Genomic DNA, 14,637 nt, shown 5'->3' with positions numbered 1-14,637 from the left:
CGCCCCGACCCGACCCGACCCGACCGCCTCCCGCGCCGCCGCCGCCGCCGCCCCCCCACCCCCCGCGCCCGGTACCCGCCTCTCTTAAAGGGGAACGGCGGCGGCCGCCGCTGGACGCGGCCCCGCAGGCGGGACAGGGGGCGGGAGAGCCCCCCCCCCCCCGGCCTGGGAGGCGGCTGGAGGGTGGGGGGTGCTGGGACCCCCCCGCAACAAGGGCAGGTGAGTGTCCCCCCGTGGGGACGCCGCGGAGGGGGGGTCTGGGTCCGAACCCCCGCCCGGGGCTCTGCTCCCCCGCGGCCCCTGAACTGCTCCCCACGGGCGGGGGCTGCTGCAGGACGAGAACCGCCCCCCCGAGACCCCCCCGTGGGGTTTGGGCCACGCGGGGGTGAGCGCCGGAGAGGCGCCGGAGAGGCGCCGGGTGCAGCCCCAGCCCCTCACCGTGGCGCCGGGGCCAGGCCTGGGGAGAAAACGGGGGTCTGGGGGGGCTGAGCTACACGCAGGGCGAACCCCAGGGCTGAGCAGCAGCGGTGGGTGCGTGGGACCCCCCCCCCCACCATCCGCCCTCCCCTGCCTCAGTTTCCCCAGCCGGGGGATGGGAGGCCGCCTCTCCTTTTGGCACAGCCGCGACCCACGGTGACAGCTGGGGACATCCACGGCGCCCGGCTATTTCGGGGAGGTTATTTTTACCCCGGGTTTCCCAGCAAGAGGCTCAGCGTGGGGAGTGTCCCCCCCCAGCCAGGCCAGGACCCCTCTCCCTGTGCCCCACAGCTGCTGGGGGCCTGCCCCACTCCCACTCCCCGTCACTCCCTCTGACCCTCTTTGGCTTTATCTAAACCCATTTCCCACTCCTCCTGCCAGGCACTAACCCCCCGCACCGAAAACCCGTGGCTGCCGGGGACCCCCGAAGCAGAAACTCTCCGGCAGCAGCAGCGAAAATCCCATTTGGGTGAAACATCATTATCGGGGAGACTAAAACCCCAGCCAGGGAGTCCCCCAGCCCCCCTGCTCCCCCTCCCACGGCTCCGATCCCTTCGCTCCCCGTGTCCTTCGGAGACGGAGCCAAAGCTCCATGGATTTTACTTAAAACCCCGCATCTGCAGCCAGACACTGCCAGGAGCCGGCGGCAGCATCCCTGCGGCTGTGCCAAGGGGATGGAGCACACAACCATTTTAATTGCCAGCAGCTCTAAAATAAACTCAATTTGCAGCCCGGTTAGGCAGAGGGGGAACTGAAGTGCAGCACTGTACCTTTGGGGAGCAACATTCAGAAAACCAGTAGCAGTAATAGTGTTTGCGGGGTTTTTTACCATATTTTTCCCAGATTTCTCTTTTTTCTGGCTCTGGGCTGGGAGCAGGCGAGCAACCGAGCAGAGCCCAGGGTTTCAGCAGAGCCAAACCCGGAGCTGCCGTCCCTCGCCCGCAGCTCTTGGCACTAAATTCCAGTCTGTACCCCATTATTTCAGACAGGGTTTTTAAATTCTCTTCTATATGAATCGCTACTAACCCAGCAGCGACTGGAGAACTAAGCGAGACTAATTAAGCAGTTAAATAACATCACAGCAATCTCATCCGTACCGCTCACAGCCTTGGAGCAGGGGATGGTTCCGTTTGTTTTGGCACTTTGCTGCCCCGCAGTCTGAGGACAGAGGATTTTTGTGCCAGCTGTGGCCCAGGTATGACTCGTGACATCCCCACCAGGTAGAACGACAGCATCGCTCGTTTTCCTCGGACATGCAGGAACACGTCTTTACTCTTCCTCCAGGAACGTAACTCAGTCAAAGCCAACTACCCAAAGTTTGAAGGAGTGGCAGAGGCAATGGTGGATTTTAGGAAATGGTCTTTTAAATAAATTTCTAGTGGCTAGGTGAAAAATAAAAGCTCAAAGCAGAGTCAGTCATGATCCAGACTGCCATCACCGTGGTTAAGAGGATGCCAGCCAGAGACCCAGACTCAGCAGTGAGCAACGCTCCGGAGCAGATGACGAAGTTCAGCCACGCAGCTGAGTGCTCCACAGGCTCTGACCTACAGCCTGGAACAAACTAGGGAAAAGTAACCCAAAATAAACAAGCAAACTCTGTCACCAAGGAGAAACAGCAAGGGACAGTGACCTCCCTGGCTGACAGCAGTAACGACAGGCACGCTAGCGCAGCGCTGGAAGAGGCTTGGCTCCCCTTGATGTCCTCAGCTTTATCTTCCCGAGAGGATAAAATATAAAAGAAGAGATCTCATGAGACTGCAGAGGAAGAAGACGGCTGAAGGGAGGATGACAATTCACAGGATCACTGCAGTCTTCACCACGAGGGTCACTGCTTTGGGGCAGTACGGAGCACAGGTAGCACGTGAGATTTCACCTGCCGAGAGCTCCGTAAAGCGGCACCGGAGAAAGATCTCTGGAATGAATCCCCTCCTCATCTCTACTGAGATCCAGAGAGTTGACAAAACACAATAAATCACGCTGAACGCAATCCCCTGGCGTTAACTATACAGTAAGAACATTTATTTCATGTCGACACTTGTAAAAGAAGTCTCTCCCAAGTCAGATGATTTGATATACAAATCAAAGCCACCATACAATTCTCTTTCAGTCTGTCCACACTGAGCGCAAATTTATACAACATGAATGCTTGTTTCTGAGACAGAATTACAAATTAAATCATAACAAAATACACAAAATTGACTGGACCCTAAGTTTAATTCACTGGAAGAGTTCTTCCTTCCTCCGATCACCTTGAACTCCGCTCTTCCCCGTCGTTATCCTCATCCTTCTGCTTGGCCATGAACTTCTGTGGAAATAAGGGTAGCCAGTTAGACACGGCTGTCATTCCTCAGTCCGCGACAAGATCATGCTCTAAAAACAGCGCAGGCTTCCTAAGCGCATTGGCCGAAAGTCAGCCTACTCCCGATACCAGCAATGTGTGATAGGTACCAAAAAACACTCGGAAGTTTTGCTCACGAACTGACACACACACAGTCTTCAAGCGGTGAAGCTCCCGAGTGGAATTTTTACAGGGCATATGGCAAGGTATCAGGTATCAGGAGTTCACATGACGACAGGGACCTGTGACTGGTCATGAAAGGTAACTCAATATTCACCACGGGCGGTGTATTTATTGTGCCCACCTTACAAAAGTCTACATCGGTAAGTATTTTCCCAGTTTTCTGCCTCTCTCATCAGCACAGGAAGGGGCTGCCTCTTCCCCAGCTGGGCACACGCCGTGTCCCTGCCGGCCGGCTGCACCCCCAAGACGTACTGCAGAGGGGTGCGGGGAGTTTTGACCCCAAACCTAAGTTTTCTGGCTGCCAAACTGACCTCTTGGTCGTTTTGTATCTGCAAGATATTTTAGCCAGTCTGCAGCTTCAGCAAGCCAGGAAATCTGACGAAACCATGTTTTCAGACACATCACTGCCCAGTTCTTAAAATCACTTCTTAAAAATGAAGGGAAGACAACAGCTATCCCCACGCCTTCCTAGGAAAGGAAGGCTTTATGCAGGCGATGAGCTTGACTAATTTAACCGTATCTGTGTCCGAGTTTAAAACTAAAACCCCTTGAAGTATTAATATGAGCTCCCTATGCCACTAGGAAATTATTAGCACTCGTTAAAGCAAACATTTTTAAAACGATGTTCTTTCCACCGCTGCGTGTTTGGAGAAGCTTCAGCAATACCTCCATGTTTTGCTGATGAAGCGGTGTCTTGCAGTGATTTTTCACAGACGTTTCATCTGCGTAGAACAGCGAGCAGATCTGACAGAAAAAGCCAGCCTTTGGAACCAAGTAATCCAAATCTGAAGAGACAGCACACATTAACATGAACAAAACACAGCTTTAAAACAGCCCATCAACAAAACACAGCTTTAAAAAAAAATTTTAAAAAATCAGATTCCTTTAGCCAAATCTGTAGAATTTGTTATTAACGGAAGGAAGTTAGAAACATTTTTTCAGTATTCAAAAAATCAGGCTTCTAATCTGAGTTGGTCACCTGCTCTACTTCAATAAACAGCGGAGGACACATTTTTCTGCGAAGAGGGCAAACGACCTTCTGGATCCGAAGCTCACTGCAACCACCTCAGCATCTGTTGGCCTTAAAAGTATTTTATATACAACTCATTTGCCAAGTGTAACCTCTGTCCTGCAGTGTGTTACACAAGCATTTTCTGTCACAGAGAGTATTACACAAGCCATCAGGCAAGGATCCGTATTTTCCTCGCAAGTTCTTTTACAGTTCAAGTGTTATCAGTAGTTTTATATAAAAGTATTTTAGATGAGGATCTTAGAATATGCACACAAACACATTTTAAAAACCTTGTAAGCAGTTCCCTCATTTCTATACATTGAGAGAAAGTTGGTAATAAAACTCGTAACAGGATTAGAACAGTAGGTAAGGTATTATACTGCGCTGTGCTAATCATAAATAAATTAGCCTATATTTGTAAATTAGACTTTAGGAAGAAAAGCACTTTCAACTTTGCTGCTGCTATTAAGCCAACAGCAGAAACTTGTTAAACATGCATTTGTAGCAGCCAAGATAAAAAACACAAATTATGAGCCATGACTTCAAAGTTAAACGTGGAATGAGGCGAAGGAGGCATTTTCAAACGGGCAAGAAAGCTGTCTTCCAGCAAGAAAAGTACGGAGCGTTTGGAGTGGGCTTTTCTGGTTTTACCTTTTGGAGTACTCTGCGTCTTTGATGCATCCGAAGAAGCCGTTTTCTTCCGCTTAGGCTCTGGTTCTTTATCTCCTGATCCCGGCTGATCCACTGGAGGCCATAAATGCACATTAAACAAAGGTATCCGCTGGTTTAAAGGTATTCTGTATCTAGCTGTAATGGCTCGTTACTGCTGGAAACGAACGCCATCTGTACAGCCCTTACGGTTTTCTACGCTATTTGGTTTGTTCTTTCCATAGAGCAATTCCCAGCAACTCCTGACATCAATCCCACGGGCAAGACTTCCAAATACAGCGCCGGTGCTGCAGTGAATGACCCCAAAAGCGCTCTCGACCACACGGCACTCTTCACAGACGTGCCACCACTGCTCTCAGCTGCCTTCCTCTACAGCTCTTATCAGCAGCTTCAAACCAACTTTGTGGTTATGGTCACAAAAATCTCAACTTCTTTCTAATACAAGCTACCAAGCTGTCTTGAATTAATCTAGCTTGAGGTCCAACAGCAGTATTTCAGCTTCATTACAGAACCAGTCAAAGCCTACTGAATGTGTTATCGGATTAACCAGCTCTAAGGAAAGATCAAAATCAACATTTTAAGATTTTTCTGGAGACAAGGAGTTTGACAGTCTCCTCGATTACAAGATAAACAAGGTATTTGGTTTTTAGACCGTCGAAGCAGTCCAACTGGCAGGTGAAGAGTCACACATCAAAAATACCTGTTTTCTTTCTAATTCTGTGTTCAAATAACCTAGATACCAATATGCGCTAAACAAGGTTAACGCCATGAATCCTTCCCCTTAAGAACAAAAATCAGGACACTGTCAAGGGAACGCAACAGACAGCATCACCGACGCCCAACGTTTCAGATTTGCCGTGTGGCTCTTTACCAGCTGCAGTCTGACTGTCATCCTTTGAACCGCTGGCCTGGGGCAATGAGCTGTTTCCTATTTCGCTGCTGGAATCAGATTTTAAGACTTGAGTAATATGGTTTTACTTGCTTTAACCTCTCCTTCCCAGTTTTCTTGTTCCCTTCTCAAACTCAGGAGGAAGTAGCCCTTTCCTAAGCCCACCTCTTCTGCCTGAGGTTTTTACTATACAGAGAGGAACTAAAATCACTTATTTACTGTGTATCAAATACACAGTATTTCAGAGGCAGCTCTTCTACTTCGCCAATTTTATCTGCAGTTAGCAAGGGTTCGGCTTTCACAGATCAGAAATCAACTCAAGGGCTTGGATATTAAGAGGTGTTTTTACAGCTAACTTGCTAACAGAACATAGAAAATGTTTTGCATTTTCAGTAAATGCTTTTGTTAATCATGGGAAAGCTTATGTTCTGTAACATTAACAAGATTAAAACAATATGTAACATTTAAATATTTTTGGGTGTGTACAGAGTCAACTAATCCCTTTCCTAGCGTTTATAGAAACTGAAGTTTAAAACACTGTTTTAAGCAAGACATCTGCTGATTCTGCAGCTCCTCCCTATCTGCACTACTCAGCTTGCCTCTGCCACGCAATAAGCATGGGACGGGAGAAAAGCTTTTCCAAAACACCAAACAAAAGGCGCTGTGTCAGTGCTCAGCTACATCAGCAGAGACAGAAAGAAACTCGAGACTGGTGGACTGCATCACGTTGAGCCTTAACACACACTTTGGCCAAAACTCTCCTTATGTGTCGGTTAGGTACAGCTCTCCAGGCATGGCTCTGTGTTAGGCTTTCTTAACCCTTTGCTAATTCCACACTATACATGTTCTACATTTTTTTTCCTCTAGATCCAGCTTGGAAGCTGTTACAGCTTTGCATCTGTGTGTCTATTTCATTTGACTCACCTGTTTTAATCAAGTTCGGCCCCATAATTAAAGACTATAAATAATCTGTACAGTGTTAGGTAGTTTACCACGCCTTGCATTAAAGGTGAGAAAAGAAGCTATTTTCCCCAATTTTAGCCACCATAACCACCAAATGAACACTTCAAGTCAACGTGCAGCTTAATTTTACATCAAAAGAAAGATGCACTGTAAAATGCATTAATAAAATAGCCTACCTTCAGGCTGTTGTTCACATTCGGTCTCCCCAGTTTTTTCCCCAGTATCTCTTTCATTAACTTTGTCAAAGATTTGGGGTTTTTCAGTTTCCTCTATTTGCTGCAAGGATCTCTTTGTGTATTCCCTGTGCACTGGTTCTAAGCATCGTATTTTCTATTTCCCCTCTGGAAACTACGAGAGGTTCCTTACCTTTTGACTTTGAGATCGCAGTAATTTCTTCTTCCGGACTCATGTCTCCTAGAATTTCCATTTCTTCTGGTCCTGCAACAGCAACAATATCCTCCTCTTCTGGTCCTGCAATGGCAGCAATTTCTTCTTCTTCTGGTCCTGCAACAGCAACAATGTCTTCATCGTCTTCATCCTCGTTCAGATTTTTCCCTGGGCAAGTAACATCATCTTCCTCATCCTCCTCTCCAACTTCATCTACTGTAACGAAGTTTAGTTCCTCTTTTAGACGATTGAAATCAGCCAGAAAGTCATCTTCATCTTCGTTAACTTCATCCAAAGTCACTAGAGGGTTATCTTCGTTGTCCTCCTGTATTTCATCTACTGTCACTAAAGCACTGGGATCATCAGGCACCTGGGAGGAAGCGCAGTCTCCAGTGTCCTCAGCAGCCGCTTTATCATCCTCCTTCTGTTTCAGCACATCCTCGATATTCAAGTCTGTAGGCTCGTTCAGAGGCAGCTCTTCTACTTCACCGATTTCATCTACAGTTACCAAGGGTTCAGCTTTCAAATCCTGCTCCTCAAAAACTGACCTAGGGACGTCTTTATGAGAACCAAGGTCCTCCTGTTCAGATATCTCGTCCAAAGTAACAAGTGACTGTGGATCCTTTACTGCTTCTGACATCAGTTCTTCCTCTTCCATCACTTCATCCACTACAACCAGGCCCTGCGGGTCACTGAGCGCTTCTAAAGTAGCAACTCCCATTAGCTGTGCAGTCACCTCCTCCTCCTCACCGATTTCATCCAAAGTGACAAAAGAGAGTTCGCTTTCAGCAATGCGTGCTATGGAGCTCTTCCCTTTCCTTCTCTTGGAGCTAGGCTCAGAAGAGGAGTTGTTTTTAGCACCATCTTTTCTCTTTCCCCTCGGTGGATTTCGCCGTGTTTTAACAGGAGACTCGATTTCCTCTACGACCTCATCCACAGTAACAAATTCATCCAGGTTAAATGGAAACAGCTCTTCTTCCTAGGAAGTGTAAAAATGCGAATATATCAAAGTTTAACATTCACCCAGCGACACAAACGCCTCCATCCACAGGGTGCCTAATGAAAAATATCTACACACTGAAGCTGGCTCAAGGGGAAAAAAGAAAAAAAAAATGCAACTTGACTTCAGGGTAGAAAAAAATTTTCAGGCCTTCAGTCTCACATGGAAGAGTTTTCATTATCAGCATTTGTGTTAAGTAAGCAGATTGAATTCAAAAACCCGAAGCATTTTTCAAAAACACAGCAGATGAATAGACAAAATCTATGTCTATTAAAAGCACCGGGCTGATACCCTGAATACTTATGTGTATTTTTGCACTCACTTGCAGGAAGACTAGTGAAAATCAGAATACGTCCAGAGTGCCCTTCAAAAATACTATTATCTTGTGTCAGTATCTCATTCTCTTCCCTAAGCATACACTGTTAGTCTCCTGTTTTGTAGCAGCGGCCATGTCAGATGTTTCAATCCAGCAAAGTCATTCTGTGTCCTGATGGCTACTCACTGTTTTATCTTGCTTCTTTGGTTCCAATCTCCTAACGGTTTCAGAGAGGTTCTCTGATGGCCCTACACTCCAGCTCAAGAAAAGGCTCCCCGTACGGGAGCCTCCCTTTGTTTCTCTAAAACAATCATGTACAAGAAAATCATTTTCTCCTTTCTGTTAAGGCCTGACTAGCCCCACAGACCCTCTGGCAGACTTGCTGCTCCTCCTGTGCCAGCCATATTTCCGCAGGGGCCAGGGGCAAGCTTTCTGGCTAACGCCTTGCTGTATTTTTATGTTTAAGATGACAGAGCCTGACCCTTTCTAATTCTCCTCAGTCAGCGGCATGCTCTTACTGGAGCATGTCTTGCATCTAAAACTTCTCCTACCCTGCAGTTTGACCATGCCAGCTTCCATCATGGCTCACACAATTTATTCTGGGACCACTGGCAAGAATTAGCAGCAATTTAATGACATATGTAGCTGAGAACATCTGGAGGAGGATGTATGTATACATGTTGAATTTAATAAAAGACTGAATTAACCCAAATTACTTTTAGGTTATACGAAAGAGAGCAGTCATGGTTTTGGAACAGAGCATTATACTTTATAAACATAGAGCTAGTTTACAGTGAACAATCAGGATGGTAGGATAAGGTGGGTAAGATGGGTACTTAAGTCAATTAATAAATTAATTTTAGACATTAAAACCCATCCAAATATCCACTACTCCACAAATTATGTATTTAATTTCTTCAATGAACGATTCTGAATTTTTTTTTTTCAAAATATTCCATCCTACCATCAAATACTGGATGGTATTTAACACAAGGAGAGTGAAAAAACCCTTGTCAAAGCAGAACTTTAAGGCAAAGGCAAGATGAACTCTCCTCTGTTAGAGAGTAAGTCTGCAGGTAAGAAATACTAAAAACAGTTCTCCAGCAGAAAAAATACTCCGAAATTCAAAGGCTACATGCCTTTTCTTCCCTTTCTTTTTAAAAAAAGCTAACAAATACTAGGAATAATATGTGCCTCCACCCACATTCTGATGCAGAAACTTGAGGAATATTTAATGCAAGGTGGGCACAGTGAAGAAAAAGAAAGAAAGAATCTGGTTACATTTCAACTGAAATCAAACATTACTGTATTCTTCCTCCCATGAAAAGGAGGACACAGATCCTGATTCTTATCAGTTGTATAACAGTGTAGAATAAAGGCGTAAAAAGTAATAAACATTGCAAAAACTTTTTCAAGAGGTGTAGAATTTGCTTTTGGGGATTAACAAATACATCTGGAACATCAGCTAGGACAGCGTTCTCTATTACCATCACTACCATCAACTCCACAAACACACTGCGCTGATGACGCAAAAAGTTTATGTGGAATAAGATTAATAAAAGGATTCAGGTCTCCAACTTTGTCTCAGAAATCCCTTTTCCATAGGGACCCACTACTTACCCGGTATATCTTTGATTTCATCCTGTAACGCTACTTCTACAAACTCATCAATACGGACTTTTATTACCTTCTTTCTGCTTTTCTTTCCCAATGGCCAAGCTATCTAAAAGAGAGAGAGAGGGTATCGCTTCTCACCTTCCTGTGAAAATGCAGACTGAGCAGTTGAGCCTATAGGCTCTTCTTCAAACCAACACTGCACCAAAAACATACAGTAATCCTTGCTCTGCTGAACAACACACTGGAAATATCTTTGCGTGAAAGAGGCACCATGGATGGAGATGTTCTCACTACCTCCTGTTGTACAAAACCATTTATAAAGAGCTAGAAGACTTCAGCCTTCCCTCCTCTTCTCACGAGTGTGGTAAAACGAATAAAGATCTCAAGCAGGCAACTGGAGATCCAATGAATTAGTTCTCTCTCTCAAACAAATTATATCAGAGACCAAAAAATACATCCTCTTAACACTCACTTCCTGAACTGAATTTCTCTTCCAAATAATTTGGCTTTACAGCTTTATGCCCATAGTCTGTAACAACTAGTAATACAAAAAAATTCCCTAGGGAAGGACACTAAAGATTCTTAGTACACACACACACGCTTTCGAGACAATCTGACTTCAATTTCAGTTGTGGTTACAACCTTACCTCCTTTTGTTTTGCACTGCTGCTAGCGCCACTTTTTGAAGTTTTAGTATTGCCACCAACAGCAGCCTGCAGAATTAGACAAAAGTTCACATGAAATCAGTTAAGCCAACTAACCTGTCCACAAGAGGCAAAAAATAATAAGAAAAATTCAGCTATTTTTTCCCTTAATGAACTTTTTTAAGTTGTCCAGATTGCTGCTCCTGATCACATGCTTGGCAAATACAGAACTAAGCCAACCGTCAGCGGTAGAGTCCGGGGATACAGTCTCTAGCAACAAGTCACAGGTAATACCTTGCTTAGTAGCCTCTTTTCAGTAACCAGTGTCTGTGCAGGACTTGACAAAGCAAATATCAGCTCACAAAAGGACAGAAAGCTTATTAATTCCCATTCAGAACTAATCCAAGAACATAAAGTTATGACACTCAATAAAGACTCGCTTCAAAAATACCTTCCCGCAATTTTTTCCAAGTAGCATTTTCAAACCAGTTACATACTTGCGTTGCACACACTGCATCTAAAAGCAACTGGTTGCCCGCCAGCTCGCTATTCCAACTCGTCTGTTGGCCCAAACCAGCTGAGTGATTTATGGAAAAGGGAAGGGGAACATAATCTCATTGTCCCATACTCAACATCTGAGAAGCATGGAGTTAGTTACTGATCAGGCACACTGAACCGGCCTTCCTGCCCTCCTCACCTTATTGCTGCTGTTGTCTTTCTTCATGCTGGATGATCTACTCTCTCCCTCTTGAGACTGTTTTGAACTAGCCCTAGATTCCACTCGTGAGTCCTTCTCTTGCTGAGATGAATTCCTCCCATTGCCTCCCTTTCCATCAACAACAGAACTTCTGCTCACTTTACATTTGCCGCTGCCATCTCCCAAGCTTGATCGGCTGCTACCAGGTCGCAGATGACCCTCCTCTTTTGATGCCATTTTCTTCTCCACCGCTGCTTGGCCTCGGGTCTCAGGCTTCGAGGGAGCTTTCTGCTCCCCTCCTTTACACAAGGAAGGCTCATTTCTCCGTACTGGAACCCTTGACTTTGATATATCCGGAAGAGAGACCACTGCCTTTAAAATCATTTTACCAACAGAGGAAGATTCCTTGACAGATAGAGAGGAGTTTAACGTAACTGCTTTGTGGGTTTCATCAGTTTTTACTGGTCCTGTTCCTTTATTTTGATGGGCTTTGATTAAACTTCCCTCGTTGTTCTCATCGACAGCATTTGCAGCATCTTCCACAGCAGCCCCAACCTTGGTCACAGATTTTTCGACTTTCTTCTCTGTCTCTGCCCCAGTCTTGATCAAAAGCTTTTCAGGGTTCTTCTCCGCAGCTCTTCCAACTTTGAGCGCAGGCTCTTCTGGTTTCATCTCTGCGTCTGCTCCAACTACATCCAGTTTCTTCTCCACGGCTGCCCCAGTTTTAAGGACAGGTTTCTTCTCTGTTATCGGAGTTACAGACATTTCATGTTCGGTTTTCACAGCATCAGAAACAGTATTTTTTTCAGGAGCATCCAACTTGTTGTTTGCTTGTGTGACAACAGATGACACCATCTCCACTGAAGCTGCATCAGAATCAGGGGGCACCACTTCGGGGACGGCCCCTGTCGATTCCCCGGCTGCCGGCTTCACAGCACAATCTGATGGCACATCTTCAGCCTTGCCCACGTCAGACAGTTCTTCTGGTGGTTCAATGGCAGGAGCAGACAACTCTTCGTCTTTCTCTTTAATGTCCTTCTCTGATGCAGATACAACAGCAGATTCAAACAACTCGGGTTCAGCGTTATCTTTAACTGCCTCTTCTTTCTCCACGCTGAAAGGTGGCGGCAGCATCTCTTCTGACTTCGCTTCAGATGATTCGGTTGCCGTGGCTTTGAGAGATGCCACAGTAGCTTCAACTCCAGCGCCCACTTTCTCCGCAGACGTTTCTGCCAGTCTTGGAGCAGACTCCCTTACTGTTCTTTCAAGATGGGACTCAGAGGGCTCTATCTGTACTGCTGACATCTCGTCTTTGACATTAGAGATGGAAATGGGTCCTTTCTTTGCCACACTAGGCTCTACTGGAGGATTAGCAGCTGCTGTTTGCACCACTCCTGATCCCTCTGGATATTTTTTCAAGCCAGAGCTAAATGCATTTAAAAAAAACAGAAGAAATCAAACTATGTTGAGAATTCTACAGTTACCAGAAATCTCTTGACGCCAATGGTGGGGGATTTCCTGATGCATTAGTGCTTAGCATTTGGAAATCTAGCCTATCAGTGTTAAAATGGTTAAAAATACCGAGGCGAATAGCTGATTAGTTTTATGCTTCTGTTTAATCCACCTCAGTACCGCAAGCCTCTTACACTTCCAATTACATTACTTGTCGTCAGACCTCTCAAGGTAGCACTCACTACAGATGTGACCTGTGACCTCAGCGCTGGCATGAACTCCTAAAATTTAGATCCCCTGATGCAAGGCAGACTGTGAAAGCGTACATAAAGCGAAAATAAAGCTTCAGTCTCCCTGTAAGGGAATTACCAGAGTTTTATCTTTGAAGACAGCAGACTCTGCAGTCGCCAACCTAGAGAACTCTTCCAGTAGCTAGGAGTCTGAAGTTGGGTCTGGTTTTTTTTTTTGGTTCGGGTTTGGGGGGAGGGAGGGGTTGCTTTGTTTTTAAACTGCATTGACCTCGCACAGTAGTGGGGAACAGAGTACATGCACAGAGGCTCCTTTTGGCCAGGCTCTGCTTTCACTGTATCATCCCACTGTCAGCTCCCAGGATAATAAAGCCCAAGATGACAATGCAGAGGATAGCGCTTTTCAGAGAACTTGAGTTACAGTAAGTGTGTTATTCTTCTCTGAAAGAAAATCCTCCGTAGATGATCTTGGGAGACACTGAAATTAGAGATGTCTGTGCCCCTTTTTCCACAAAGCTCGAGAAAACGAGCACCCCAACACCTCGTACATCTCTAGATGGAAAGGTGCCAAAATACTAATGCTGACAATCTCACTAAGTGTCGAAACAAACACAAAAGCAGCGAACACACATAATTAATCAGTGGTTATGCACAATGGAGCAGCCTGCGCTATGGTTTCTCAGAACCTATGTATATGAATAAAGGGTGAACATTTGTGTAAACCCTCATGAAAATAAACAAGAGCAGAGAAGCCTGCCATTTTGGTGACACTCCCAGCATGATGTCAGCAAGGAAATGGAAGACTAGATCAAACGGAAGTCAGCGCTGACAAAAATGTTAAGTCTTGAAGTGGCCAGATGTGAGAGTTAACGAGACGAAGACACAATACATGGAGTCAACAGAAAGATGAAAACAGGCAAACTCAGTTAACATCTGTGCTATGCAAGCACAACAAAAACACCGATCTCGAAGGTCTCTTCCAGACCTGAGGGCACTGTCCTCTGCTGCCACAAAATGCGAGAGGGGAGAGAAGAAGGGATATGAATTCTGCTTCAGAATCTCTTTCACAATGCCAATTTAAAATTGGCACAGACGTAATGTGTCATGACTACGCATCAGAAGGACACTTGCAGCACGACATGAGGGCACTCCTCCTCTAGCAAAGCGGCAGGACCGCAGCGTTTTGCAGCTTGGCAGGCAGCGCTGGCAGGAGCGATGGAGTGTGCATGCTCCCAGCGGGGCCCCGCAAAACGCCGGGAATCTCCCTCAGAGCCCAAGCGGCTCAATTCACAGTAACGAAGTCTTATGAAAGAAAAGCAACCTCACTCGTTCCTACATCCCGCTCGTCTCTAACAGACTTCTCAGACCTGTAATCAATGTAAACTTGTTACTTGCAAGTGTTTTGGGGTAAGTGTGCCTCATGAGTGAGTGGCTCAGCAGTCAGGGCTGATCTGCTTTTTTCGCCACAGCACCGGTTTACTCAGTCGCAACACAGAAGATATTTTGACATCAATTAAACATTGTTTATGTTTCAAAAGCAAAAGCAATTTCAGTTAATTTTCTTTTCTATTTGAGCATTCTACAGACCACTGAGATTTATGCTTCACGTGTCTGTGTAGCAAAACACTACCTGGATAAGTCAGAGCACAAAGCCCAGAAGTGCAGCTCTGAAAAGCCAGGTTCGTCACTGATGCCAAGAAAGCTTAATTAAACACAAGCTCTAATGCCTTGCTAAACTGTACCCC

General features: G+C 45.7%; 1 protein-coding gene across 1 annotated transcript in view; it reads right to left on the bottom strand.

The window, feature by feature from the left end:
- Positions 1–2,469: 2,469 nt before the first annotated feature.
- ZNF638 (zinc finger protein 638) overlaps positions 2,470–14,637 on the bottom strand; it is a 42,291-nt gene continuing 30,123 nt past the window's right edge. Inside the window, exons 22-27 of the mRNA XM_059818191.1 lie at positions 11,193–12,618; positions 10,499–10,564; positions 6,898–7,897; positions 4,662–4,754; positions 3,665–3,783; positions 2,470–2,782 (exon numbers count right to left, since the gene is read on the bottom strand). Of these exons, the coding sequence (XP_059674174.1) occupies positions 2,723–2,782; positions 3,665–3,783; positions 4,662–4,754; positions 6,898–7,897; positions 10,499–10,564; positions 11,193–12,618 (2,764 nt within the window). The 3' untranslated portion in view covers positions 2,470–2,722. The remainder of the gene's footprint in view (positions 2,783–3,664; positions 3,784–4,661; positions 4,755–6,897; positions 7,898–10,498; positions 10,565–11,192; positions 12,619–14,637) is intronic.

This window comes from Gavia stellata, chromosome 5 (genome assembly GCF_030936135.1).
Source record: "Gavia stellata isolate bGavSte3 chromosome 5, bGavSte3.hap2, whole genome shotgun sequence".
Taxonomy (NCBI): domain Eukaryota; kingdom Metazoa; phylum Chordata; class Aves; order Gaviiformes; family Gaviidae; genus Gavia; species Gavia stellata.
Note: the sequence above shows the minus strand (reverse complement) of the source record. Positions and strands in the feature narration are given on the sequence as shown.